Source organism: Monodon monoceros, unplaced genomic scaffold (assembly GCF_005190385.1).
Source record: "Monodon monoceros isolate NGI ecotype Baffin Bay Population unplaced genomic scaffold, NGI_Narwhal_1 Super_Scaffold_2, whole genome shotgun sequence".
NCBI classification, from domain to species: domain Eukaryota; kingdom Metazoa; phylum Chordata; class Mammalia; order Artiodactyla; family Monodontidae; genus Monodon; species Monodon monoceros.
The window spans coordinates 36,503,108-36,530,423 of record NW_021703776.1 but is presented as its reverse complement, the minus strand read 5'-3'; the positions used below and the strand labels follow the sequence as shown (position 1 = coordinate 36,530,423).

The 27,316-nt window shown below is 38.8% G+C and overlaps 1 protein-coding gene across 3 annotated transcripts in view; it reads right to left on the bottom strand.

The window, feature by feature from the left end:
* Window positions 1-27,316, bottom strand: part of CRPPA (CDP-L-ribitol pyrophosphorylase A) — a 299,083-nt gene that overhangs the window by 206,379 nt on the left and 65,388 nt on the right. For all 3 annotated transcript variants that reach the window (XM_029234261.1, XM_029234263.1, XM_029234262.1), the window contains exon 4: window positions 2,502-2,606. In XM_029234261.1, the coding sequence (XP_029090094.1) occupies window positions 2,502-2,606 (105 nt within the window). The remainder of the gene's footprint in view (window positions 1-2,501; window positions 2,607-27,316) is intronic.

The following is a 27,316-nucleotide window of genomic DNA, read 5'->3' as shown; positions in this document are numbered from 1 at the left end:
TAAAACCATAAAATTAAGTTAAAAGCTTATACTAAAGACAACTCATACAGTATCATCAAAAAGCTAAATAGGGCTAAACGAACAGCCAGTAAATATCAAAAATAGTTTTTAAAGGTAGAGGATGATGAGACAGGAGGCAGAAGAGGGAAACAGGGAACCTGAAACAACTACATCATTTGCACTCAAAATAACTTCCCCTCAATCACAGAAGAAATTTGACACCTTAAAAAGACCTCAAAACTGCAATTTGAAAGACTTTTTGCCCAATTCACTGCATTACATGCCCTTTTAGAATCCAAGACCCTGGTAAGGCACATCATTATTCAAACATTCTAAGAGCAGGGCTTCCCCACTCCGGCCCAGTTCGGAAAGTGATACTATGAAAATGATCCCTCTGGGCCTAACAGGGTATCACCCTTTGCCATGTGTATTAGTTTCCTAGGGCTGACATAACAATGTACCACAAACTGGACATCTTCAAAAAGGAACATATCCTCTCACAGTACTGGAGGCTAGAAGCGTGAAATCCAGGTATCAGCAGGGCCACTGCCCACTCCGAAGGCTTTCGAGAAGAATCCTTCCCCACCTCTTCCTTGTTTCCTGAGGTTGCCAGCGATCCCTCACTTTTCCTTTACTTGTCGATGCATCACTCCAATTTCTATCTGTATTGTCGTTGGCATTCTCCACCTATCTGTATGTGAATCTTTTCTCCTATTCTTACAGATCCGATTTAGGGACTCTTCTTTACCAATCTGACTTCATCTTAACTTGATCATATCTGCAAACCCTCTTTTCAAACAAGAGTGTTTATTCACAAGTGCCAGGGGCTAGGACTTGAACATATCTTCTGTGGCGGGATGCAATTCAACCCACAACAGCATTATGAAATGACTCAGGAGGAGAATGAATAGAAGCACTTGGAAAGGCCAACCACAGTTCAGTGCCCTGACATTTGTCGCACATAAAAGGGAAGCAGAGCGCCAAGATGTAAGGATCAAAACCGTGATACTGTATTGCTGGTGGAAGCACTGCAATGTGAGATTTCACTCAAAAATACTGAAACACATTTGTGAAGACAGAGTGTAAAATTCAAAGAAGAGCAGTGTGCTGCTTTCCTTTCACCTGCAGACCTGAGGGTGCTTTACAAGTTTAAAGAAGGCTCAGAATACCAACAAGAAGTAGATACTCACACAGCCTAAAACATCAGCAATGAGGCCGGAGAGTGCTGACATGTTAGTAGCAATAAAATGTCTTGAATTTTCACTTTTTTTTTTTTTTTCAACATAGTCTGCAAATTAAGTCTAGCAGGTCTATGGTGACATGGGTCAGGATCTTTAACAAAATACCTAATTGGTTACTATCAAAATCCTCCCAATTGATATGTATATCACCATCTGAGCCATATATAGAAAAGGAAAAACAAAATGAATAAAAGCTTTGCCTTCTGGGTTGATGATATTCGGATACTCTTAAAAGAGCAATAAGACTGCATTAATTTACTCCACCAGGCAATAATTCAGGCTTGTCAATATTTTGTAATCTTAGAACAATTTAAGTATGTATGAGAAAATCTTAGCATGTAGTAAGGCCCACCACGTGACTTACAAAATACCTAATCAACACATAGGGCTTTTTGTTTTCTTTTTATGTCAATGAGGAAGTATGCTTTTAGATTCATATAATCTAAGAATTAGGATGAATGTTTTCTAACCAGATTTAGAGGGATGCTTTATAAAGATTTCATCCAACATTTCAAAAGCAGCAATACTTATTCAAAACTATAATATGACCCTACAATTCTATTTCAGAATACACTGCTCAATTCAACCTATTTCTACCCAATCAAACACAGGAGAGTCACGCTGTAAAGCACTCCTGCTGCAACAGGAAGCTGAACTATGATCGTGCAACAACCACTTCATTCCTCCTAAAGAAAGAAGTTTGCCATAAAGGCAGTCAAACCTTACCACAGGAAAGAGCACAGTTCCTCTTAGGAGGAGGTGAGTGGTTCTAGCCACCAACCCCACTGGGTCAAAACTGGCAGATATGTGTTTCAACCCAGTTAAGTTGGAGCTACCACCCCAAGGCCTGTGAGGAAACGTTGTTATTTTGGAAAGCAGAGTTGCACTCTCAATCCAGTTGAAGGTAAGGCTACAGAGTAAAAGATTATATGTAAAGAACACACACAAAAATTGTGAATAAGAGAATCTTATTGGCTAAAATGGAATTTGTTTGAATAAATTATCCCAGCGTGAGTTTTCTTGCAACCGAGCAATAGAAATGATACCATATTTGATGGTTCAGAAAACCTAGTGAGACTCAACACCTTTTATGTATGCATATGCACACACACCTTTATTCCTGGAAATACTGTTTCAATATGAAACCAAATATTTTTATACTTCTCTATCTTCTAAAGCACCTGGAAATTGTCTGTACTTGTAGACAATACGTCTTCAGGAATGACACACCAAAACAGAGCCAAGTACCAACTCCCTTACCTTCCAGAGGTCAGGAGATCCTTCTATAAGTTTGGCTTTGATGTGACAGTATTTTAGAGCCAAATGCAAACACTCAGTTCCAAATTCCAAGTCATAGTCACTACACTGTGTAGGAAGAAAAAAGAATTAACAAGTTGAAATATAATTTTAAATAAACTAATCTTTTAATTTCATAATCAACTGTACATGGAAAAGAGCCCAGAAAACTCACAAACTCTTTAATTAGCTACTGATTAATCAGGTACATTAATCTTCCCCATGCCCTAAAAGCCAAATGAAACAAATAGAAAACAGGGATGTTGCAATCAGAAGAGTTTTTAACTTCCTGAATAGTCTCAGGTGTCAGATAAATATAACAATTCATTTCCTTTGCTCAAAAACTACATTTCCAAACACATTTGTGAAATGCCTCAAGGTATGACCAAGGATTACCATATCAGACTTGATTTAACAAATATAGGTATCCATAAAACTCCAAACCCCTTATGTCATATTTATACCGCTTTCTCATTAATTGGTATTTTAAATATCAATATATCCTTTTTAGAGGATATATTTTGATTCTGAACATGGCAATATTTCAGTCTTTCATTATGAGAAAAAATTTAAACGCCCATTAGATTTTAGTAAAATATAAATAACATTTTTTAGCATTTTAAGCAGAACCATCAAAAATGACCAACACAATATAATTCAGCTGAGTAACAGTCACTAAGTACCTATCAAGTCCAAGGTTTGTATTAAGGACCAGAATAAAAAGACAAATGAAACATGTTTTGTGGCCTCAAGGAACTCAAGTCTAGAAGGGGAGGTTGATCTATACCAAATATTTTATAACAGAATGTGATATGGAGCAATAGAGGAATATTTGTAAGTAGACCAGGAGATAAAATACTTAATTCTATATGAGGGTATCAGGGAAGGCCCATCAGAGGAAACGGTCTCTGATCTCATTCCAAAGACTGAATAAAACTCAAGCATAGGGATACCCTTCAGGCAAAAAGTGCCAAACAAAGATATAGACGTTGCAGACATCTGCTGGATTTGCATTTTACAAAGAGCATATCCATATAAGACAGACTGCAGGAAGACAACAAATACGAATATGACATTTAGCACCCTTTGCCAATCTTTATTGTACTTGAGATTACGAAATGCCAAATTTTAATGATTTATGAAGTTAATGTACAAGAAAATATAACTATCAAGTATACCCAGAGTCCCAAATTAATCAGAACAGTCTCAGCTTAAACTTTCTACACTGATAGACTACCTAACATGACATTTATTAAACATTTTCATCTCTAATATAGTATTATCAGCAGTTGTTACATTCAAATACATTAAGTTTTGGTAAACCTCTACATCCTACTTTCAACGTCTGCACAGGCTCATCTAGTAGTATGCAAGTGACACCAACCTACAGTAAAAAGAGTTCTCTCCTAACACACAGTTAAATCCCAGAGATGACTAGCAATAACCCTTTTCCTGCCTCTTTCCAGATGCAAGATATTGAACACATGCATGGACAGCCTTAAAAGCACTCACAAAGTGTATACTAAGAGGAACCCACAGGAACAACTACTTCCTTTGTATCTCAGGGATGAGAATTACTTGATGCTGTGCTCCTGCCACTCACGTGATGTACCAGCCAACATGGCAACAGCTTACAAACTGCATGAAGTCTTCAGGATTCCAATCAACAGAGCCAACAGGAAATAAGGAAAATGATGGATCAGGTACTTATGAAATATATACTAGAAACAGATACTGAGCCATTCTGGCAGAAATAGTCTGAAGCTGTTATTCACTGTATAGATTAATATTACAACTATTTACAGGGTTTTTGGTAACTTTTTTGCATTAAACCTTGCTTCTACAGTTACCTCAAAAAAAAAAAAAACAGCATGCTTAATAACAAATTAAATTCTGAATGTGTTTCTTAAGAACATGGATGACGATTTCCACTTCTGCCTAGGATATGGAAAGCTGACAAAAATGATGCTCATTTCAGAACAAAAGAAAAAAGCAGACAAACTACAAAAGCAGAACTTTTTCTCAAAACATCAGAGCTGAGGTCACAGGATGACCAAGTACCCCTAACTCTAAGAAAAGGCATGCCTCCCCCCAAAAGGGAGAGAGTGCCATACAGGCAGGTAAGAAGAAATCACCTAAAAATTCCAACTGTCAAATACTGAGTGGAGGAAACTAGGAGAATGTAGAACCTCTGGGAATCACAGCCACAACAGGAGTGTATACCCACCCGCAGGTCTTCTTCAGCAACCTGTTAGTGGGTGCTCATGAAGAGGTGTAATAGTATTTCAAAGTGACTGTGAGTTTAAACTCAAGGTAATCACTAAACAAATGTTTTAGAGTAAGAAGTCAATAGTGATAAGAGGGAATCATAAAATGAGAAATTAATACAAAGGCAGGCAGAAAAAAAGAAAAGGAACAAAAATAAATCACCCAGCAAAATGGTAGGTTTTAATCAAGTAAGTTAATTAATGGGTAACTACACAACGTATCGACATTATCCAGCATGGGGGCCATAGTGCTATCACTGATCACATGAAAAACACACAAATACATAGGTGTGGAGAACCCTCTGCCTCCCTAAACTTGGAGCCCAAAATAGTGTTAACAATGTTCTCCTCAGGCAGAAGCCCTTGGCACACTATTGTCAGAGGTCCCCACATACACTGCCAACCCCAGTCACCCTACAGTGAACCTCACAATCAACAGGCCCACTTATAAAATCCACAAATCCAACCAGTCTCCAACATACACACATGAGCAAAAAACCCAGATTTAACTGAAACCCAAGGTAAAACTAAAATGAAAGATAAGGTGAAAAAGGCAAAAAATAAAAGTATTTCGTAGGAGCTAGAAACTATACAGTTAATAAAGACTTAATAAGCCCAGAATAACAGTGTCTATACTCATAAAATAAGGATAATATTTAAGAAGATAATATTTAGAAGGGTGGAAAACAGAAAAAGATAATAGATGACTCAACCACAAAGTCCAATATGTTAAAAAAAAAAAAAAAATCAGGGACTTCCCTGCTGGTACATTGGTTAAGAAACTGCCTGCCAAGGAAACTTACACAAGCCTCTTAGATAGCCTCATCCACCAGAGGGCAGACAGCAGAAGCAAGAAGAACTACAATCCTGCAGCCTGCGGAACAAAAACCACATTCACAGAAAGACAGACAAGATGAAAAGGCAGATGGCTATGTACCAGATGAAAGAACAAAATAAAACCCCCAAAAAACAACTAAATAAAGTGGAGATAGGCAACCTTCCAGAAAAAAAATTCAGAATGATAGTGAAGATGATCCAGGACCTCGGAAAAATAATGGAGTCAAAGATCAAGAAGATGGAAGAAATGTTTAACAAAGACCTAGAATTAAAGAACAGACAAACAGGGCTTCCCTGGTGGCACAGTGGTTGAGAGTCCGCCTGCCGATGCAGGGGACACGGGTTTGTGCCCCGGTTCGGGAAGATCCCACATGCCGCGGAGCGGCTGGGCCCGTGAGCCATGGCCGCTGAGCCTGCGCGCCCGGAGCCTGTGCTCCACAACGGGAGAGGCCACAACAGTGAGAGGCCCGCGTATGGCAAAAAAAAAAAAAAAAAAGTTTTCCTTTCTCTACATATTCACTGCTTCCTCATATTAGGCGTTTCTGTTTGCTTTGGTCTCTATCTTCCACAGTAAAGTGCATTCTTCACGTGGGATGGTAAACTTGTCAGCTTATATTTAAGAGTGGAAGATTAAAAAGCTATTAAGCAATGAGTGCAGGGGTGGGGTTTGTGAACGGTGAGCTTCACTATATGGAGATGGGGAACCTCTGAGGTTAGTACTCTTAGGTCTGTCTTCTTCGACTAGACATATTACTCAAATAAAACACTTCCAATCTCCAGCCAAGACAGAAAGCCAAGCCGCCAGGATGTTGGCTGCTGAGTGGGAGAATAGACCATGGGCTTCTCACATTGGGCAGACAATGTGCACATGGTCTGTTAGTCACCGTTTGGGGCAAGGCACTCCTTCCCTCAACTGCACCCAGTGTTCTCCCCAGACGGAGGAAGCATTTCACCCCCACCTGTCTCTGTGGTGGTGGTGTGGGGGGGAATCATAGAGTAGAGAAGGTGATTTAGAGATCAGACTATTTTTAAAATATGTTCCGGCAAAGCCTCCTTATTTTGTCCCCCTTCACTCAGTTCTAGGAGTATCTGGTGCTACCTGAACTTTTGGGGAATTCTATTGTAGTCAATTTTACTCCTTAGCTTTCCCTACAACTCTCTTATAATTCAGGCTTCTCAAATCGACTGCATCAGTTACTACTTATTCACCTGTTTTCTGGTTATTTATTTGTTTGCCATCACCACCTCTCATTCTCCTTATTTCCGTGGGTTCATGTTGGTTTTAATCCCTTGCTAAGTGGATTTAGTGAGGTTTGAGTAGTGAACAAAACTAGATACATGTTCAGTTGGTTATCTTTACCCAGAAACAGGTAAGTAATTCCACATTGTCATCCACAAAGGTGGCTTCAGTTTATAGTCCCATAAACAACACATTAAAATGTAGCAGAGTTCTTAACATGAGGTGAGTGAATAGGACTCAGAGGGACTGGAAAAACCTCTGAAAATAATATTGTGTGTATAATGCAGTTATTTTTCTGGGAAGGGATTCTACAAGTGTCAGAGCTTTTATAACACAAAAAAAGTGAGGAACTATTGTTTTATGGTAATCATATAATGGTCCATGGTTACAAATAATCCGATTACATATCTATTTTTCCAGCTTTAACATCACTCACAGTATTAGTTCTGCAAAGCAGCCTGGGAAGTTTGCCCAACAAAGAATATACACATTAGAGAAAAACTAAATCAAAGGCATGCATGCACAGGTTTCTCACTCTGCAGTTATACAACCATACTCAGACTGTTTCAAGTAGAAACAAAATAGGTTATCTTACAATGAGGTAAACAATGAACACCTGCATTCAATTTATCATCTGAAAAATCAAACTTGAAGCATTTTGCATACATTTACATTGTTTGAATTATGCAATGTATTTGAGAATTGCAGGAGAGACAGTTGTCCAAGAAGCTTTGTTCTTACAATATATCCAATCATTTTATGAGTAAATAAACAACCTCAGACTAAGTCCATATGAGGCTGATAACATAAATGCAATCATCAGTCTTCAGGAAACAAATTACGAATGACCTGGCTAAGGACAAGATTTCTATGAGTACCAATTTTTAGAAGAGTTTATACAGAATTACATTTACAAATGGCTTTCAAACACTTATCAGTTAAAACAAAAAACTGTCAGTTTATTCACATTTTTATCAGCTCTACCCAACCAAAAGCCACTATGAACTTATAGGCAAACACCACCCATATGCATGAGTTAAACATTACCTAGAAGATGATACTTCTTTTCTGCATCCAGATAATTAGAGGGAAAAATAACATGGAAAAGTAAATTTCACTGGTAATTGTATAACTGTTTTTAACTATTTCTTTTCAGCTTCACAATCAAATACTGTCAAGCACTATTAAAAACTAAGAGGTTCACTGAATATTTTACTCTTATGTATCTTCTTTGAAAAAGTAAACTGATCGAAGTTAGCAAATAAAATTAAGGAATTGAGATAGTGCCCAGAAACCCACTGAGCAGACATATCACACATGCATTGTCCAGCCCCAGGGTCAACAACTAAGGGAAAAACTGAAAAACTGGATCAATACCCAGCCGCAGAGATAAGGTAACTTTAAATTCATGCAGAGAAAACTGTTAGAACAGGGGTCCCCAACCCCCAGGCCTCGGAAGGATAGCAGTCCAAGGCCTGTTAGGAACCGAGCCGCACAGCAGGAGGTGAGCAGCGGGTGAGCCAACAAAGCTTCATCTGCCGCTCCCCATCGCTCTCATTACAGCCTGAACCATCCCTCCCCAAACCCCGACCGTGGAAAAGTTGTCTTCCACGAAACTGGTCCCTGGTGGCAAAAAGGTTGGGGACCGCTGTGTTAGAAGGCTGCTATTGTAATCTCATCAAGAGATTATGAGGGGGCTTCCCTGGTGGCACAGTGGTTGAGAGTCCGCCTGCCGATGCAGGGGACACGGGTTCGTGCCCCGGTCCGGGAAGATCCCACATGCCGCAGAGCGGCTGGGCCCGTGAGCCATGGCCGCTGAGCCTGTGCGTCCAGAGCCTGTGCTCCACAACAAGAGAGGCCACAACAGTGAGAGGCCTGCATACCGCAAAAAAAAAAAAAAGAAAAAGGAAAAGAAAAAAGGGATCATGAGGATCTGAAATAAATCCAGAAAACAGAGAAGGGAGGGCCCAGAGCCAGAAGCTATTTCAGCATCAACAGGGTTGGTGACATTATTACCCCAGTTGGAAGGTGCAGAAAAAGGGAACAGTTCCATTGGTTAGATTCATGGCATCAGTTTAAGTTCCCTACAGAACATCTAGCAGGAATACTCATAAGAAGCTGTAAATACATGTCCAACATTTATGAGAGAAACATGAAAAAGAATGATCAAAAAACTTGAGGAGTATCTATCCAGATACCAAGCAAATATTTATGGAAAAGTTGCCAGGCATCCTTCTCTAAGCACCAAGAAGGATGAATGAGGCTGGGGAAGATATACAAGCAAATACAACACAAAGAGATCAAAGTTAAATCTGTATGTTCACAGGCTGTGGGAAATGAAGAGAAGCACCAATGACTTCATGACATCAGTTCTACTTTTTCTTCAATGATACAAGTTGCACAAAATTTAACCTGAGTTCAGTGCAACACTTAAAACTGTAACAATCTGCTTTAAACCCCAAACATTATCTCATTATCTCAAGACCAAAACTACGGTTTTAAAATTATCCCACCGTCTCAACAACTTGTCCAATAGCCTCCTGCTGGCCCATTCCTTACACTAATTTTAGTACCTTCAGCCTTCTCCCTGGTTCTCATATTTCACATGATATTTTCAAATGTTTCTTCTGAGTCTCACTTTACAATCTAGTTCCCCCAGCATCAACTGTTGACTTAAACACTGTGAAACTCTGTTTCTAGGTTTTCTATGAAACTCTGTGGCTCCTAAAAACTCTTCTCTACAGCCTAGCCTACATCCTTCAATCATGAAAAGTCAGAGCTAAGAGAACAGGAATTAAATTTGCCTGAACACTAGGCCATTGAGGCTAAAACTAACAGTGACAAGCTATTCAGCAATAAAACAGAACAATAGACTGACATGTGCAACAACATGGATGAATCTCGCAATCATTATGCTTTAGCCTTAGAAGCCAGACACAAAAGACTACAAATTTGGCCCCATAGAAGGCAGCAATGACAGTGTGCCAGTGGCAGATCTAGGCTTTAAGAAACTTTGTGTGTTTCCACCCTTTTATACCTGCCATCTCCATGAGAACATGCCTGGATAGACTGCTGGTCAAACCAAGGTGAAAGAATGGAGCAGAGCTGTCCAGCCAATGTACACCCACAGTACAAAGCAGAGCTGCCCCAAAGCACAGCACATGCGCGTGCGCGCGCACACACACACACACACACACACACACACACACACACACACACACACTTATTGATGAGAGCCTGAACTAAGGCCTGCATGTCCCTCCCTCACCATCAGAGAGCTAGGCTGTGGTCTCTGGGCAGGATGAAACCAGTTACAGACCAGTGAGCACCTATTTAGTAGGACTGTCTGGGGACACTGGGAAGTCGGCCAGGAACACCTGGATTGAAATATTTCTGTAATAGGTAACATTCTATTCTGAGAAACTTAATAGATTTCCTTAGCAACAAGGAATGGGGATCATTCCATTTGTTGTCAACAAGTATAGACTGTGTGAGGGAAAACACAGCCCAAGCGGTTGGTCACGTTTCTGCTCCTTTTCTACATATTCTATAGATTCCAGCATGGACCAGCAGAGCATGCCACTGGCAAACCCCAACTCCTCTGTGCCATTACACCTCACTCTGTGCACCAGCCTTTGATGTACTTAGACCCTGTGTTCAAAATGAATTACACTGGCCCTTGCCACCTCTAGGACAGATGGAGGCAAATACATGGTGCACCACTAACAAGGTCTAGGGAAAATGAACACTCTTCTATACACAATCACTATCCTCATTATCCTTATGTAATCCATCCAATAATGTAACAACTGAGTTATAAAAGACAGAATTTTAACTTCATCCTTCTCATTTTTATCACAACAGGCAAAGTGCCGGAAACAATGTGAGGTTTTCCAGCTTTGCCCAAATTTATCTGCTCCTGTTCCAATAATTAAGATATCGATGAGATATTGTACTTGAATCTTTTAAACAATATTGGGTGCTGGCCGTGCCCTCCCCACCCCCCACCCCTTTTTGGGAAAGAAAATACCCGATCTACAATCCCTGCTAAGAAAGCATCAACCTTGTTTTATTTTCCTGTCATACCCATTCCTCCCCAACCCCACTCCATAGGTTCTGCTGACTGGTCTACGGGTGGGGACCTATCTCTAGAGCAGCCAGGCCAACAGATGATCAGTAGCTTATGATCTGGGTGAACGGGCTCATGAAGGCTCTATATGCCCAAAGTTTGCACTAGGACATGAGGAAAGAATTTGCCAGTTGAGAAAGGAAGTCAAATCTACTATGGCATGCACTCCTCTTGGAGCGCGAGGTTGTGGAAACTAAATCTGAAGTTACAGAAAAACAGAAATCATAAATTTAGAAGATGAGGTGAAAAAAATGGATTAATCATAAGGCAGCAAAACCCCTAGAAGTAACTCAGGTCTCAACAGCTTGCCAGTTACCAATGAATTCTCTTTTTCCAATAACTTACATGTCTTTCTTGGGAAACTTTTAATCTCTCTTCCTTGTAAACTCGAAAGCTAATCAGGGAACTTCCATAGACAGTGGAAAGTTCCAGTACCAATAAAAGTTCCTGATAGACGCAATTATCTCAAAATCCTTCTGAAAGATTGTATAACTACCAGCATCACTGACGATTATTCATAAATATGGCGAATTATCCAAAAATCTTTTCCAAACCAAAATGACAAGTATAAGACTGACTATTCTCTGCAAGAATGCTACCTGGGTACCCCTGTCACAGCATATTTGAAGTCTCCAGAGTCTTAGCTCATTAGTAGCAACACAGGTAGACTCTTCTCCCATGCACTGAACATTCAAAAAATTCCATTTTTAAAACCTTAAAGTAAACTTGTACAATGGAATATATCGACCATACAACCAACGTTGAAAGAAATGGCACTCCTTTTTGAACCATGTTTTGGGAACATATAATGAACTTGGCAATATAATAGGTGATAGTCTGTCCATAAACTACTGTGAAAAAATTTAGTCTTTATACTCAAAAAGCATACTGCAGTAACACCTTTTCATAAGATTGGGATATGTTTTAAGAAAAACAAAAAAGAAATTTCGGTGATAGTACAAAGGACAAAACGTAGGACTCATACCCAACCCCAGCTCTCAGTCCTCTGAAAGAACTGCATTCCCTCCCAGATTAATAATTATTTCCTGAGTGTTGACATTTATTCCCTGCTATTCAATGTAAGCAATAGCACATTCTCTTTCCAAAAGGAATATCGTGATATTAAACAGACATCCAACATAGAAAGGCCTAGATGAACTACCAAAAACAAAAAAAAATTACAGGAAAAGAAACAGCTCTGATTAGTTTTCATTGTGAAAATATCAAGAGTAGGAAAGACATGTAGATATCAAAGAAGGAAATCCCTCTTAAAATCTGGATGTCCTGGGATCAGGATAGATCACCTGTCTTACAAAGCCTATCACAGAGGTCTTATTCTCTAGGGAATCCTCACATTAGAAGATTTAATAGCCATCAAGTCCATTATGAGTTAAAATTACCTGAATTTGTACGCACTGGGACCACAAAAAAGCTGAAGCAGTAATCCTGAAAAAAGTAATTAATCTATGTTAATCAGTTATGTATGTGTTATGTTTTCAGCTTAAGAAAAAGATTCAAAACATACCTAAATAATTCTTGCCAAATCTTTAGTTTGTTAAATAGTGTAATTTTTTTCCCCAGAAAGTACAATGCTTGTGAAAGATCTCAGGAGAATATACTGAACACAAGAAGCTATCTCTTGATCATTCAAATGCACAGCAACAAGATAGAACAAGCTTCCTCCCTGGTGCAATTCCAAATAGGACCAATTTAGGACCAATTTTATCCAGTGTCTAAAAACTATCAAATCACAAACATGCCATATTTGCCCCACCAGGGACCATTTCTAGTTGCCTTGCTGCAATGTCAAAGAAAAACTAGAAGTTTGAAAATTGATGTCTTTCCAGGTTAGAATAAAATGAAAATTAGCACCTTGAATAAGACATTCCAGTTCACTTTTACCATGTTTTTTTTTTTCTGTTTTTCCTAAAAGAATCAAAATATTTTGTATCGGCCTTTCAAATCATCACCTAAAAGAAACAGCAGTTCTTTTACTTTCTCCTTTCCCAAGAATGCCGAGTTCTCCAATTCACTCCAGGTCAAACTCTGATTATATTCAAATATATCTCGGCCTTGGGGAAAAGCAAGGGAAGGTGGCCAGCACTCAAGGGTATCAAGTAACAAGCACCCTAACACTTTTTTCAAAGTGCATCTTGTGCAAACAGAAAAACGGTAACTCCAAGGGAATAGCCATTGGAGAGATGTATATACTCTCCCCAGGATGAAATATTTTTTCTTTCATACATTCAATTCACTAAAAATGTTCTTAAGTGGTGATTTTTACCCTAAAACTGTATGCTTATTAAGAAATTATATCAATATATACACTCATATCAATGCACACATATCAGTATCTACGTATGATATATCAACAGAGGCACTAAAAAGGGGGAGCTCCTCGGTTCAGCAACAAAGGTGCAACGTGCAACACTCACTCCCCTTGCCTTGCACAGAAGTGAAAATTCACCACACCTGACCTTGGTATATTCCACATCATGGACTTGCAACAAAATGCCAGGCCATATTCACCACACATTGTCTTTGCCAAAGGCTAAGAAACCGTATGATTCGTCTTTTTTCTCAGTTTCTCCATAAAAATCAGATTAAAAAGGCTTCCTGTTGTAACTTCCATTTTATCTAATATTTTTGAAAGCCATGTGTGTTTCACCGTAGAGAAAGATGATACTGACACGTCCACTCACTGTAGAACCGTTGGTGAGAGAACATCTTTTAATTTCTTTTAACTTTCAGAGGTTTTTCTTTTTTAATGGTTTCTCCTCCTGTTGTTTATTCCTTGGTATTATTTTATTCAGTTTCCTAAAAGATTTGAGAGTCCTGACTTAATTTTTAACTGAGGAACTTAAATATCCTGGATGTTTCACTGTACAAATGCGATGATTAAATACAGAACAATCTAAGCAGCAGACCACATTCAAAAGACTAGTTTTACTTCAATTTTACCATAAATTAAAAACACTACAAAGCACTACATTTAGATTAAGTCATAATACTCTTGCAAATCAATTCCTAAGTTGTTGCTTTGCTTGTAAGAGCCACAGATAAGTAACTCTACCTCTAGTTTTCATAATGGAATACTTCCTACTATGTTTTGAGGGAGAACCTGTGGTAGTTTGGGGTCATTTTTAACACGATTGCCTGCTAACCACCACACAACACAGCACACACCTCAGGCCTCAGCAGGAAAAGTGGATCCTTTAGCAATGGCTGTCTAGGCAGCTGGAGTTAAATCACTGAAACGATTAAAAGATTTTAACCCCACTGCAGGAAACTTCACCAAAGGCACAACTTTTAAAAGAAGATGTTTCTTCATACAGTTTTAATCACTGATTGTGTCCAAGAGGTACATCAGACTTATTTAAGGCCCTATGCAAAATGAAGTTAACACTGGCACTAGTTAGGAGCCTGCGAGATAATGAATGTATTATTTTATCCACTACTTCATTGCTAGCATTTCTACCTGTGCCTGATAAAAATGCAAAGAAATTTTTAATCAAAAAGTAGTGTATTTTAAAACTATATTCCAGAGGTATCAAACAGATTCTTACAAAAATTTAGTGGTAATCATATGGCTCTGGAAACCATATACTACTGTCATCTGGATTACTTGAGAACAGTACATCTGTACTAATTTAATAAACAATCTAAGATTGTTTTTAGAGTGTAGTCAGGTCTTCCACTGTCCTTAGATTATGTACAAATAGTATTTGATTAACGATTAAGGAACATGGACTTCAATCTGAAAGTATTAAAGTATACATGTGAAAAATTAACTCCTGAGAGATACTGCCTTATCCTGTGACCAACCTTTTTTTCTCAACTGTAAACTTCACAGTAATAGTATAAACAATCCCACACACGAGTACATGTATGCACACACAAAAAGCCAGCATTCGTAAAAAGCCAAAGATTTCACAGTCAGATTAAGCCTTAAATTATGTACTTTCATAAGGAATCTCTTTAGTTAAAAAAAACAAAAGGCCTAAATAAAATCTAATTCTCCTGTGGTTGCAAAGGACATAAAAAGGACAACTTCCTAGAAACCATGATATTAGTTAGCCACAAGTAAAAGAAATACTACATTCAACTCTGAGGGATTTTTAGATCAGGTTAAACCAGCAAATGTACCTGCTTGTTTCAGCAGTTTTCAATAGCTTTCCCTCAATTTACCAATCTAGAAAAGGTAAAGCTCAGTCATCAAGGATCAGAAGCTGAAAATAACTTTCATTTTTCTCTAGCTTTCTTTCTTGTAAGTAATAAATTCCATGAAACTGTAACATCTTAAAGATCACAATAAAATGCATTCATCCATTACACACATACCCACAAACTAACAACTACCATATGTCAGGAATTCTGCAAAGCAATAAGAACCAATTCATTGCATTCTTAAAGTTCTATGGCACAAATAGGAATTTTTAAATTTTGTCAATTTTTAAAAGCCTCATTATTACCCACACTATTTTTATGATACAGCTTAGCAAAAATAAGTAGATTTCTATTCCCCAGAAAAATATGTAAAACAAGATTGCCTTCACCTTTTCTTGCCACTGCTCCTCACTTGCCCTTATCTCCCCTTTAGCTGTAACTGAAAAGTTAAAATACATGAAAATTGTCTCCAAGTCCATCAGTTTTGTGCAGAAGTACACTATTTTCTGAGTTTTATTAGCTGTGATCCACAGCAAATGTTCCTTATGCAAATAAGTTCAGGAAATGCTAACTTCAACATAGTTCAGCAACTTCCATTTCAGAGACTTCAGTTTACTAATATGCATTTTGAATATTCGAATGGGGAATATCATGTCTAGCATTTCCCAAGTATATTTCACCAAGAGATCTTTTTCCAAAACTTACTCTCTTCAAGAACAATGTTCCATGGGACACAGCTTGAAAAATTATGATTTAACCCTTCCTACTTCAACTTTTCCAAAAATATGCTCACAGTCTATGTCCCTCTTCTAGGGTCTCTCCCTCTGTTTTCTTTTGTCTTTGTTTCTCTTTTTCTCTTTCTCTATTTCTCCTCTCCTCCCGCCCTCATCTCTGTATCTATTTCTTTCTCATCCTTTTTAGTCTCCCTCTGTCCCCTCACTTCCTCCCTCTTTTCCTCTCTCACACACACACACACACACACACACACACACACACACAGCACCTCTTTCAGAAAAGTCTAACCACTGGTTTCACGCCAACCATAGCATCTATATAGTAATAATGAGCCCGTATTTAACAACAAGTGAGATTTTGATTATATACCCTAAGAATTGAGTTTCAACTCACTAGTTCAGTGTAGGCATGTGCTTTGTATTAGACACTGATGTTCTTGTTTCCAGAAACATCTCTTAAGTAAAAGCTTAAACACTTTGCCTATTTAATCACAAAGGGCATTAAGCCACTAATTCCATCTAATGTGAAAATTACTAGTCTACTAGTCTACTACTAGTAGTCTAACAGGAGACTAGTCTAATAGGAGAAAATATGCCTGATCTGCTAATTTAGCATACCTACTTAATTGTAATTAAAACATCAAAGCAGACACAAGCACATTTTAGAGAAAGATATTTCCAATTTAAAGAACAAGACATTTAGAAGATATTTATTTAGTACTAAAATATAATTTAAAATAACATGGTGGATATAACATGTATATAAATAGTATACATTGTATCAACTTTTGCATATTTGGTTCTTTCATATCTGACACTAATACTCCTAAACTCAGGAGTAACTGACTTACAAGAATCATGTGAAAAATCAAGTAATAAAATTACTTGTTGGGACTCCCCTGGTGGTCCAGTGGTTAAGACTCTGTGCTTCCACTGCAAGGGGCATGGGTTCGATCCCTGGTTGGGAACTAAGATCCCACATGCTGCGCGACACAGCCAAAAAAAATAATAATAATAAGTTACTTGTTGAGGAGACTAAGCAAAAAGAGCTAAGTATTCCAAAAATGCTTTCTTCCATAACAACAACAAGAACATTGGCAGATATTATGAAAATCAGCTTTCTAAGAACTCTGCAAAGTAAACAAAGGCATGTGACGATCTGTGGAATTGTTCAAACACATAGCACTAAATCTTGGTAAAAATAGTTAATGTTGTAGAATTTTAATTTACCCTGTTCTGCCACACATTCTCTTCTGAGCATGACAGCCCTGAAAACCAACTGCCTACAACCACAATGAAAACCAGAAGCCTGGCAGCCCCTGGATAAGGTAAAACAAGGCTGGAGCTTCTCAAATCCCAATTCCCAGGTAACTGCCATAACTTGACCTGTCCAGAAGTTCCCTGAAAAGTCCAAATCCAAAGGTTTGTCTTTATTTGACTTCAGTCAGAGCTTTCCAATGCAGTGTTTCCTTGAGAGCATTAGCTACATACTATCAATGCTAATTGTTTATTAGTGCAGCTGCCTAATGTGGTTTTAACAATTGAAAATAAGCTGACCAAACAATTAAAAGGAGAAGCTGGAAAATGAGATGTCCACAGGGGATTTTGAAACGCTCCAACTATTCCTAGGAATCTAGAAAAAGCCACATACATGCATAGGGCTGTGCACATAACAAGGAAAGACCTGAAAATGCCCTATGCTCTCATCTCTGGCTGACATTTTGCATCTTCACAAGCTGGGAGTGAGAACTAAGGCAGAGTCGTAACTGCTTTTCTGAGTATAGGAAGTGTGCCCCTACACACACAGAGAGCCCTTAGGCAAAGCTGGGAAAATTGTTAGTTCCAGACATTTAAGGAAATCTCTAACCATTAGCCAACTGCTACAAGCTAACTTAGCGGACTTCAATGGCTACATATGACTAAGGATATGAGTGCAGGGAAGTTATTAAACAGTAGAAACAAGCAATATTTACAACAGTAAATGCTAAGGGGATGGGTTCTGATTTTCATAGTTGCCATATTAGTAAAAATATCCAGTTTAACAAAAAAAAATTCAGATACGCAAAGAAAATGAAACATAAGTAGAGAATAATCATGGGCGAGAAACCGTCCTGAAGAAGCCTAGACTGAGGATTCACTAGATGAAGACTTCAAATAAGTTATTAAAAAATAAGTTCAGTGAAGGAAACCATGTCTAAAGAACCAAAGTATGAGAAAGTTGCCTCATCTGTTAGATGATATTAATAACATAGAAATTACTAATAAGAACCCGATAGAAATTCTGCAATTGTAAACTAAAACACAAATGAAAAATTCACTAGACACACACAATATGGTTGAGTAGTCAGAAGAAACAACTGGCACGTTGAAGACAGGTCTCCTGTGTTGGTATGCTTGATGATGTCCCACCTAGAAGGAAAGGAGAAAAAGGGGCAAAAAGAATTTGCAAAGAAGTAATGCCTGACTACTTCTTAAATTTGATGAAAAATGATGATTTATAAATTTAACTAAATTTAAGCTCAATGAACTCCAAAAAAACAGACAGGAAGAGATACATGTCTGGATGCATGACAGTCAAATTGTCAAAAAACCAAGAAGAATTCTGAAAGTAACAAGTAACTTATGCATAGGATTCACTATTAAAGTTAACAATTTCTTAACAGAAACCATGGAGGACAGAAGGCAGTGGGAAAACATATTCACAGTGCTGAAAGAAAAAGATTGCCAACCAAGAATTCTATATCCAACGAAACAATCTTTCAAAAATGATGTAGAAATTAAGACATTCCCAGGTAAGCAAAAAGTGATATAATTTGTAGACAGAAGGGTCTACAAGAAATACCAAAGGGAGTTCTTGAGGCTGAAATGAAAGGACACTAGATAGCAACCTGAATCTACATAAAGAGTACCAGTAAAAATAACTACATACATAGGTAAACATAAATGATAATATACATGTAAACATTTTTGTTACATGTATACATTACATGGTAAACATTTTTGGTTTAACTTTTTCTCCTTCTTAAAAGACAATTGCAAAGAGCAATAATTATGAGTATTGAAGGGCATGCAATGTATAAAAATGCAATTTTTATGACATTATAGCACAAACTAGTGTATGCAAAGTATAGAATAGGAGAGTACCGCTGACTCTTACGTTGTTTAAGGAGTAAATCATGTTGATTCTTTTAATGCCAGAAAAATTTCAATTAAAAAAATTTTGTAGGACTGGGGCTTCCCTGGTGGCACAGTGGTTAAGAATCCGCCTGCCAATGCAGGGGACACAGGTTCAAGTCCTGGTCTGGGAAGATCCCACATGCCGCGGAGCAACTAAGCCTGTGCACCACAACTACTGAGTCCACACGCCACAACTACTGAAGCCTGCACGCCTACAGCCCATGCTCCACAACAAGAGAGCCACAGCAATGAGAAGCCCACGAACTGCAACAAAGAGCAGCCCCCACTCACCGCAATTAGAGAAAGCCCATGCACAGCAACGAAGACCCAACGCAGCTAAAATAAATAAATAAAATAATTTTTTTTTAATTTCATGAAGAACAATTATTTTAAGAAAAATTATGAAGGACAGACAAACATATCTGTAGGCAGTACTCAACCATCAACTCACCAGTCTTGGGACTCTGCTGTAATGTCACTCTCAGTACTATAAAACTTATGAAATATGTACAATTATCCCACTTTTTATATAGGAAATTCACTCCCCAAGTGTAAGCAATCTGTCATTAAAGCTGAAACATTTACTCGGGTTATTTTCACCAGAACCCAAATGATTTCCTTTAGTCCTCTGCATCATTAATATATAAATTAAGATATATAATGTGTAAAGGTTTTGTTTACTCATTGCTTAGCTAACTTCCCTATAATAACACTATTATTTATTCTCACATAAAGTCTTTTATTGTATAGGTAAGTGTTCTAATGTGGTATTTTAAAAATGCTTGTAGTGAACTGCCACACCAAAATAAAATACACTAGAGAACATAATCAATTTCAACTAAAAATATAAACCTATATTTTCCAAGTTTTTAGTTTTTATAAGGGATATATATATATATATATATATATATATTTTTTTTTTTTTTTTTTTTTACTGAGTGGCTATTACATGCTAGGCATTGGGCTCAGCACTGAGGGTAACGTAGTGAACAAGACAAAGTCCCTACCCTCTTGGACTGCAACTTACAACTTATAGGGGAATAAAGATAAGAGACGTGTAAACCAGACCAAATAGATAATTACAGATTACAACCAGTAACAAGACTAACCATAATGAGAGCCACCCAGTCAAGCCCAGCTTATATCAACCAACACCCAGCCAACCTGCAAACCAAGTAAGGGAGAAGAGTTGTTGCATGCCGTGGAGTTTTGGGGTTATTTGTACATAATGACATCTGACCAGCACTTGCAACATCAGGCACTGTACTAGGAGCTTTCCATGTGTTACCTCATTCAAACTTCCCACTGATCCTTCGAGATAGATAATATTTTTAGCCCTATTTAACCAATAAGGAAATTGAGAATGACAGGCTGAATAACCTGCTTACAGTCACACTGTTAATAAGTGTGAGAACCAAGAATCAAACCCAACTGGTCTAATTTTAAAGTCCTCTGGCTCTTTATTACTTTGATTGTGTCCCTTCTCCTAAGTTGGCTTCAGTCTGCTAACAACAGTATCAGTAAGTACATCCTTACCCTATTTCTTTTCTAGCACTCATGGATGTAGATTATAGAAAATACACTAGAAACTCAAACTGGTGTTTCCAGATTTACTTTTCTTGTTCTTGCTGCCTTACGGAGCTCCTTTACCTGGGTGCAAACTAGACAGTGCTACCAAGCTTTGATACCATTTAAAATGATTACACTGTTTTACCTTCCAGAAAATAGAAGTTACACCAGCAAAATGAATTTTACTATGTATCATTTAAATTAGATTATTAAAAAATTTTTAATTAAATTCAGTTTTTACAAAAATGTCTTACTGAAAATAATATTATTTCCAGATGACATTGTAAGTATACAATTTGATAGTGACAACATTCTCCTGGAAAAAAATATATAATGGCAAGAATGCTCCTTTTAGGAATAAACTAAAATTAGTAAACTCCTTCATCTGAATCAAGAAAGCCAGGGTAAGTATAAAAAGTGAAATTTATTTAAAATGCAGCACTCAACGCACAGTTCACTTTTTCACGTAATATTATACTGCTTTATATACCACCAGGACATGATATAACATGATGATTTGTACTATGGTTGAAAACAAAGGGCATTTATGCTTTCCATAATCCATCAGAATCAGGTATGAAGTAGACTAGCCTACTTCTAATGACAGGAAGTCTGTGACTTCCTGATGCTCTTAATTCCATTTAGTATTTTGTGGTAGGAAACACATAGACTGCACGAAAGGATATAACCTATCGTTAACAGCCTAAGGAAGCTTCGGACATTTACCTTTTTTTTTTTTCCTTTTTTTCTAACTTATAAATAAACTTGAGATCTTTAAGGGAAAGAAAAAAAAGTCTGGCTAAAGCATCTTAGAATTTTTAGTTTTTCTTAGAAATGGAGGATACAAAATTTTTCCTTGCAGTTTTCTTATTATCCTAAAGACAATAATGGGTAAGAAAAGGGTGTGTTTCCAAGAAAGGAATTTAGTGTCATTAAACACGTAAGTTTAATAGAATGTTTCCTGAACCTCCACACTGAACTACAGCCATCAGAAATTAACAGAGTCAGTCATCCTATTTATTGCTACTATTTCAAATACACTCATTCCCCTATGGCATGTATATCAAAAAATATTCAACCTTAGAACCAAATCTCAAAGTGAAACCAAAAAGATGAAAACCACACAGGTAAAGACAGACAACATGCTAATAAAAATGCACTGCTGAATATATTCACAACTAACCAGCTAAGGACACAGTCTCCAGTCTTTTCAACTAACCAGCTAAGGACATAGTCTCCAGTCTTTTCATCCTATGTTATCAAACCTTATTAAAAGGTATTTGCGGGCTTCCCTGGTGGCGCAGTGGTTGGGAGTCCGCCTGCCGATGCAGGGGACACGGGTTCGTGCCCCGGTCCAGGAGGATCCCACGTGCCGCGGAGCGCCTGGGCCCGTGGGCCATGGACGCTGAGCCTGCGCGTCCGGGGCCTGTGCTCCGCAGCGGGAGAGGCCACAACAGTGAGAGGCCCGCGTACCGCAAAAAAAAAAAAGGTATTTGCAAAAGCAATTATACCTTTTTATGGGCAATTATTATCAAAATGTATTAAAATAAAGCATGTTGTTGTTTTAAGAATCAGTTACAGGAAACATAACAGGAAATCAGGCTGTAATTTTTATCTTGTTTCTGCCATTTAATACATATTGACCTTTGTAAGTACCTTGACTTCTTAACTACCAATGAGAAGATCACCTACCAGTTATTCTTCCTTCGATATCCCACTCAGTGAACGAGTTTCCCTTTCGCTCTGTGTGAATCAAAAATTTGATGCTAATTTAACAAAACTCCTAGATGAGGCCACAGAGGACATTTTAAATCAGTTTCAAAGAATCGAATAGTCTTAAAGACACATACACTCCTGCCCGGTCAATCCCCATTCTAAACACACTTCCTGTGACTTCCCTGGTGGTACAGCGGTTAAGACTCTGCTCTCCCAATGCAGGGGTCCTGGGTTCAATCCCTGGTGCATGAACTACAGCCGGCATGCCGCAACTAAAGATCCCGGCAACTAAAAATCCCACATGCCGTGACTAAGACCTGGTGCAGCCAAATAAATAAGTTAATTAAATCTTTAAAAAGATGATTAAAAAAATAAACACACTTCCAACTCACACAGCTCTCAGGAACAGATGTAAACGCCTGCCCAAAGTGGATGCTTAGACCAACAGGCACCTAAATAAGAACTGTCAAAGCAAAGGGCAAGTAGCTCTAAACCAATGGGGATTCATCACTTGTTCAATGAATACATTCTAACATCTGTTACGTAGAAATTTTAAAAGAAGAAATTATCATTGAATAAAAATGTGATGTGGTTATACATGTTTTAGTTCTGTATGCTAAAGAATCAATTATTACTGGAGTTTTGCATACAAAGGCCAGTACGTTTCCCCACTGAAACAAACCTGGTTTTTTTTCCCCCACTAAGTTAAGCCTGAAATCTCTTTCAAAGCAACTGTTTCTTCTCTAACACAGTGTAAAATATCCTGTGGTGATTCATCGGGTAAATGCATTTACCACTAACTCCTCATATGTTTAACTCCATCCTGCTAGCAGCTTAGTTTGCTTGGGCTGCATTAATATCTCATGCCCATTTATGCTCATGTAACCAACCAAATGACCACTGGATGGTCCTTTCCATCTCTACTCATCTCACTGGCTTGACAACTTATATATCCCATCCACGCTCAATAACAAAGTATAATTTGAACAAGAACAAAATTTCAGGGAAAAAAATTTTAGGTTACTTACCACTCTCAACATTATGAAACTTAAAGAAATTAAGTTTAAAGCATTAGCTGTAAGTTTTTACATGTGAACACTTTACTAGGGACTAAACAAACTGAAGCCAACAATGGTCTTACAATAATGTGTAATAACTTCCATTAATTGCTGCTATTTCCAGTTATTTCCTTCTCAATAACCCAGCAAACATATTAACCACTTTCCTGGTCAAAAATACCAAGACTCAGAAAAGTATAGCAAATTACTGAACATAAAAGTAGCAGTGGGCTTCCCTGGTGGCGCAGTGGTTGAGAGTCCGCCTGCCGATGCAGGGGACACGGGTTCATGCCCCGGTCCGGGAAGATCCCACATGCCGCGGAGCGGCTGGGCCCGTGAGCCATGGCCGCTGAGCCTGCGCGTCCGGAGCCTGTGCTCCGCAACGGGAGAGGCCACAACAGTGAGAGGCTCGCGTAAGGCAAAAAAAAAAAAAAAAAGTAGCAGAAACCAAACACAAACCCAGACCTGTGTGATTCCACATTTCTTACTTGTACAGCATGATGAATGTGGTAGATTAAAGAGAGCCACAAATTCCTTGCGAGGAGGGGGTGTTTGTTTTCCCTCTCCTTGAATATACGGGCTGGACTCTAACCGCTCTGACCTATAGAGAAGGACAGAACTGGCGGAGTTCCAGCTCTGGGCACAAGCTGTAACAAGACCGGCAACTTCCACCTTGATCTCTTGGAACCCAGGCTATCTTCAAGTTCACTGTCCCATTCTTCAATTCACTGTTGATTACAGTGAATAGATTCACTATAGGTTTTTTAATCCAGGATATATTTCCATTCTCAGATTTTCATTTGATTTCTCACTCTTTCCATATTTGTCTTGAAATTCCTCATCACTCATCCATTCTATCAACCTTGTATATCAATTCATGTCTTGTAAATTCTTCAACTTTTTTTTTTTTTTTTTTTTTGCGGTACGCGGGCCTCTCACTGTTGTGGCCTCTCCCGTTGCGGAGCACAGGCTCTGGACGCGCAGGCTCAGCGGCCATGGCTCACGGGTCCAGCCGCACCGCGGCATGTGGGATCTTCCCGGACCGGGGCACGAACCCGTGTCCCCTGCATCGGCAGGTCGACTCTCAACCACTGCGCCACCAGGGAAGCCTCAACATATTTTTTCTTCAACCTATTTGTCATAGTTATCTTAAAGTCTTATACTGCTGCTTCCAACCTTGGGGTCTTTTTCTATTTACCTCTTAACATGAGTCACTCTTACCTTTTTAATGTTTAATAGTTTTTAAGTACATACTAGACACTGTAGAGGATATATTTTACTAACTATAGATTGTTGTTTTCCATGGTGTTTCCTGCGAAGTGGTACTCCTAAAATGTGGTCCTCTTAGAATACTGATGAAAAGCCCAAGGTGTTTACCAATGCCCTTTGCATAACAAGACTCCAACTCCAAACCCTGTCTTCCTTTGGGGTGAGCAGCTCAAGTCTCTGCTCATCTTCTCCAGGCTTCCAGTTGATGTTTTTCCCTGGGGCTCTTGGAATATTGCCCCACACATGCACAGCCCAGGAGTCAGCAAAGGCTTGAGGAAATTTTATATGCATGTATCAGGCCTCCCTCCTCTGTGGCTCCTTATGTGCTGGAAGAGCTCCCTCAATGGCCAACTTCCCTGGCAGCTCCAAACTCCATCCTCTGGTTTCTCAGGATTAAAAAAAAAAAAAAAAAGCTTTCTGTCTTGCCACTACAGGGACTGAAACGTCACCTCAGGGAAAAGCACTTCATGCATCATTCTATGTTCAGTCAGGAGTTGTAAATTACACAAAAATTTCAACAGAAGAGATTTAATGTGCAGTATTATTAACTATGTACAATAGTTACACTAAGAATTAATAAAACAGAACTCTAAAAAGCATACCAACTCTGAAGGAAAACACCCAAGGAAGGAACAACTTGGAAAGAAGAGGGTGTGGGGCCTCTATCCAAGGCTGAGATTCAAATCTCATTGGAGAAGGTATGGCTGTAGCCCACTGGATGGTGGAGGAGTTTAGCAGCTTGACCTGGGCCAGGATGGTACACAGTCAGCCAGCCAAGGCTGGCATTTCAGGAACCAGGGGTGAGGAAGACTGGTAAGCTGGGAGCCCCTCTGGATGGCCCAGAGCCTGAGACTGATGAACAAGGAACTGCAGACAGGGACTGACAAGCCCAAAGCCTCCTGCTGGAATGCCACGAAACCAAGGCTGGCACACACACAGCTGTGGTCCAGGACTGCAAACGGGAAATCCTCCACCGGCCTGTCAGCAGGCAGGAGCTGGCAGGCAGAGAATGGCAGGCCAGAACTCGCATCAAAAACTCGTTCAAAAGTGAGTGGCACTGAATGCCACACACACACACTGCTGGCAGCTGCGGAGCCAGCAGGAATGGAAGCACACCAGACTTGGGACGAAAATCCCCTTCCTTTCGCACCCTCTGTTGCAAAAGAGAGATGTCCACGGGATCCAGGAACGCAGTGAAGAGTGGATTTAGAGCTGAGTGGCACACCATACATATGTGGATCTTACCTAGTGTGATCCCCTTCTTTCAAGGGTTGAATTCTTTCCAACTTTTGCACACTTTTGGTCCTCATTGCTGTTATACAAATACAAATATATACATATATATCTCATCTCTCTTTCTGTATTCATGTCTCTGTCTCTCTCAAGAGAGAGAGATTCTGGAGTTTATCATTTTTATCCACTGAAGAATTGGCTGCTCAAGCACTTCTGTCCTTACAAGGAGCCAAAAGCCCTGGGAAATGATTTGACACAGAACCTAGAGAATACCATAAGCAGAGAACTACCACTATTTTGTTTCAGACTACCCACTGTGAGGTTTATGAGGTATATGGCCATCTTGGCATTCACAGTGCTCCTAAGTTTCACTAAAAATAAACCCTTGTCCAAAATATTCTCAGTAAAAAAAAAAAAAAAAAAATGATTCCACTCGCTCTAAAAGAAATTGAGTTCATTCAAAAACCTATGAAAATGTCTCCTTTAATGGTCCAGATAATGCTAAACTACATCTCAAGCTCGTATTTTGAAACATCAAACTCTTTCTCAAGATATTAATGCCCATATGTAACAACGTCCATAAAATAATGACAAACTTTGAAATCACGTGCAGGGCAGAGATTAAAGTTTTATTTGTTGTAAGTCCACAATACCTCAGAACGTGTTGCAGGGCACACAGTTTGAAGGGTTGGCCCACACACAACTATTTCAGATATGACTAATCTCTACAACAAAGGTGGTTCCCAAACACGCCAGATGTGATATAGTATAGAGTTAATAATCTTTTTTATGTCTCTATATATGACTTTTCAATGTTCTAGGCAACAGCCCAATAACACAAAACCCTGCCGGAACCACTTAAAAGCAAAACTTTCTTTCTGGTTCTTTTGGCAACACTTTGTGAAACACCCAAGAAGAAAGCTATATTACAAACTCAAACAACTTTGGCATCGAACAGCATGGAAAATTGTTACTTGATAAGAGACATGTGTATCTTTTAAAAATGCTAAGAAAATAATTTAGCAACGGCAAAAAACAGTAAGAGCTGCTTGTACGACATTGTAAGTGGACACGGTATGGACAAAACTCCACAGTTGAATTAGATGTATCAGTCTGGGGAGTAATATATGATAAGGGATTATAGGAATTAGACTTCAGGATGTGTGCTGCTAGGGAAGCTGTGCACTGGAAAGGTAGGTTCAAGGATCAGAGAAGGCTTCACTGATTAGTCAATCTCACTAGACAAGCACATCCCACCACCAAAGGCAGAAGGTGAGGGGAAGTCATGGAGAGGTCTGTGCAGCTACTGCCTCAATTGGTCCCCAGACCAGGGTCTGTCTGGTGGTGAACTGGGGTAACAGTCAATGGCTCTAATAGTCAGGT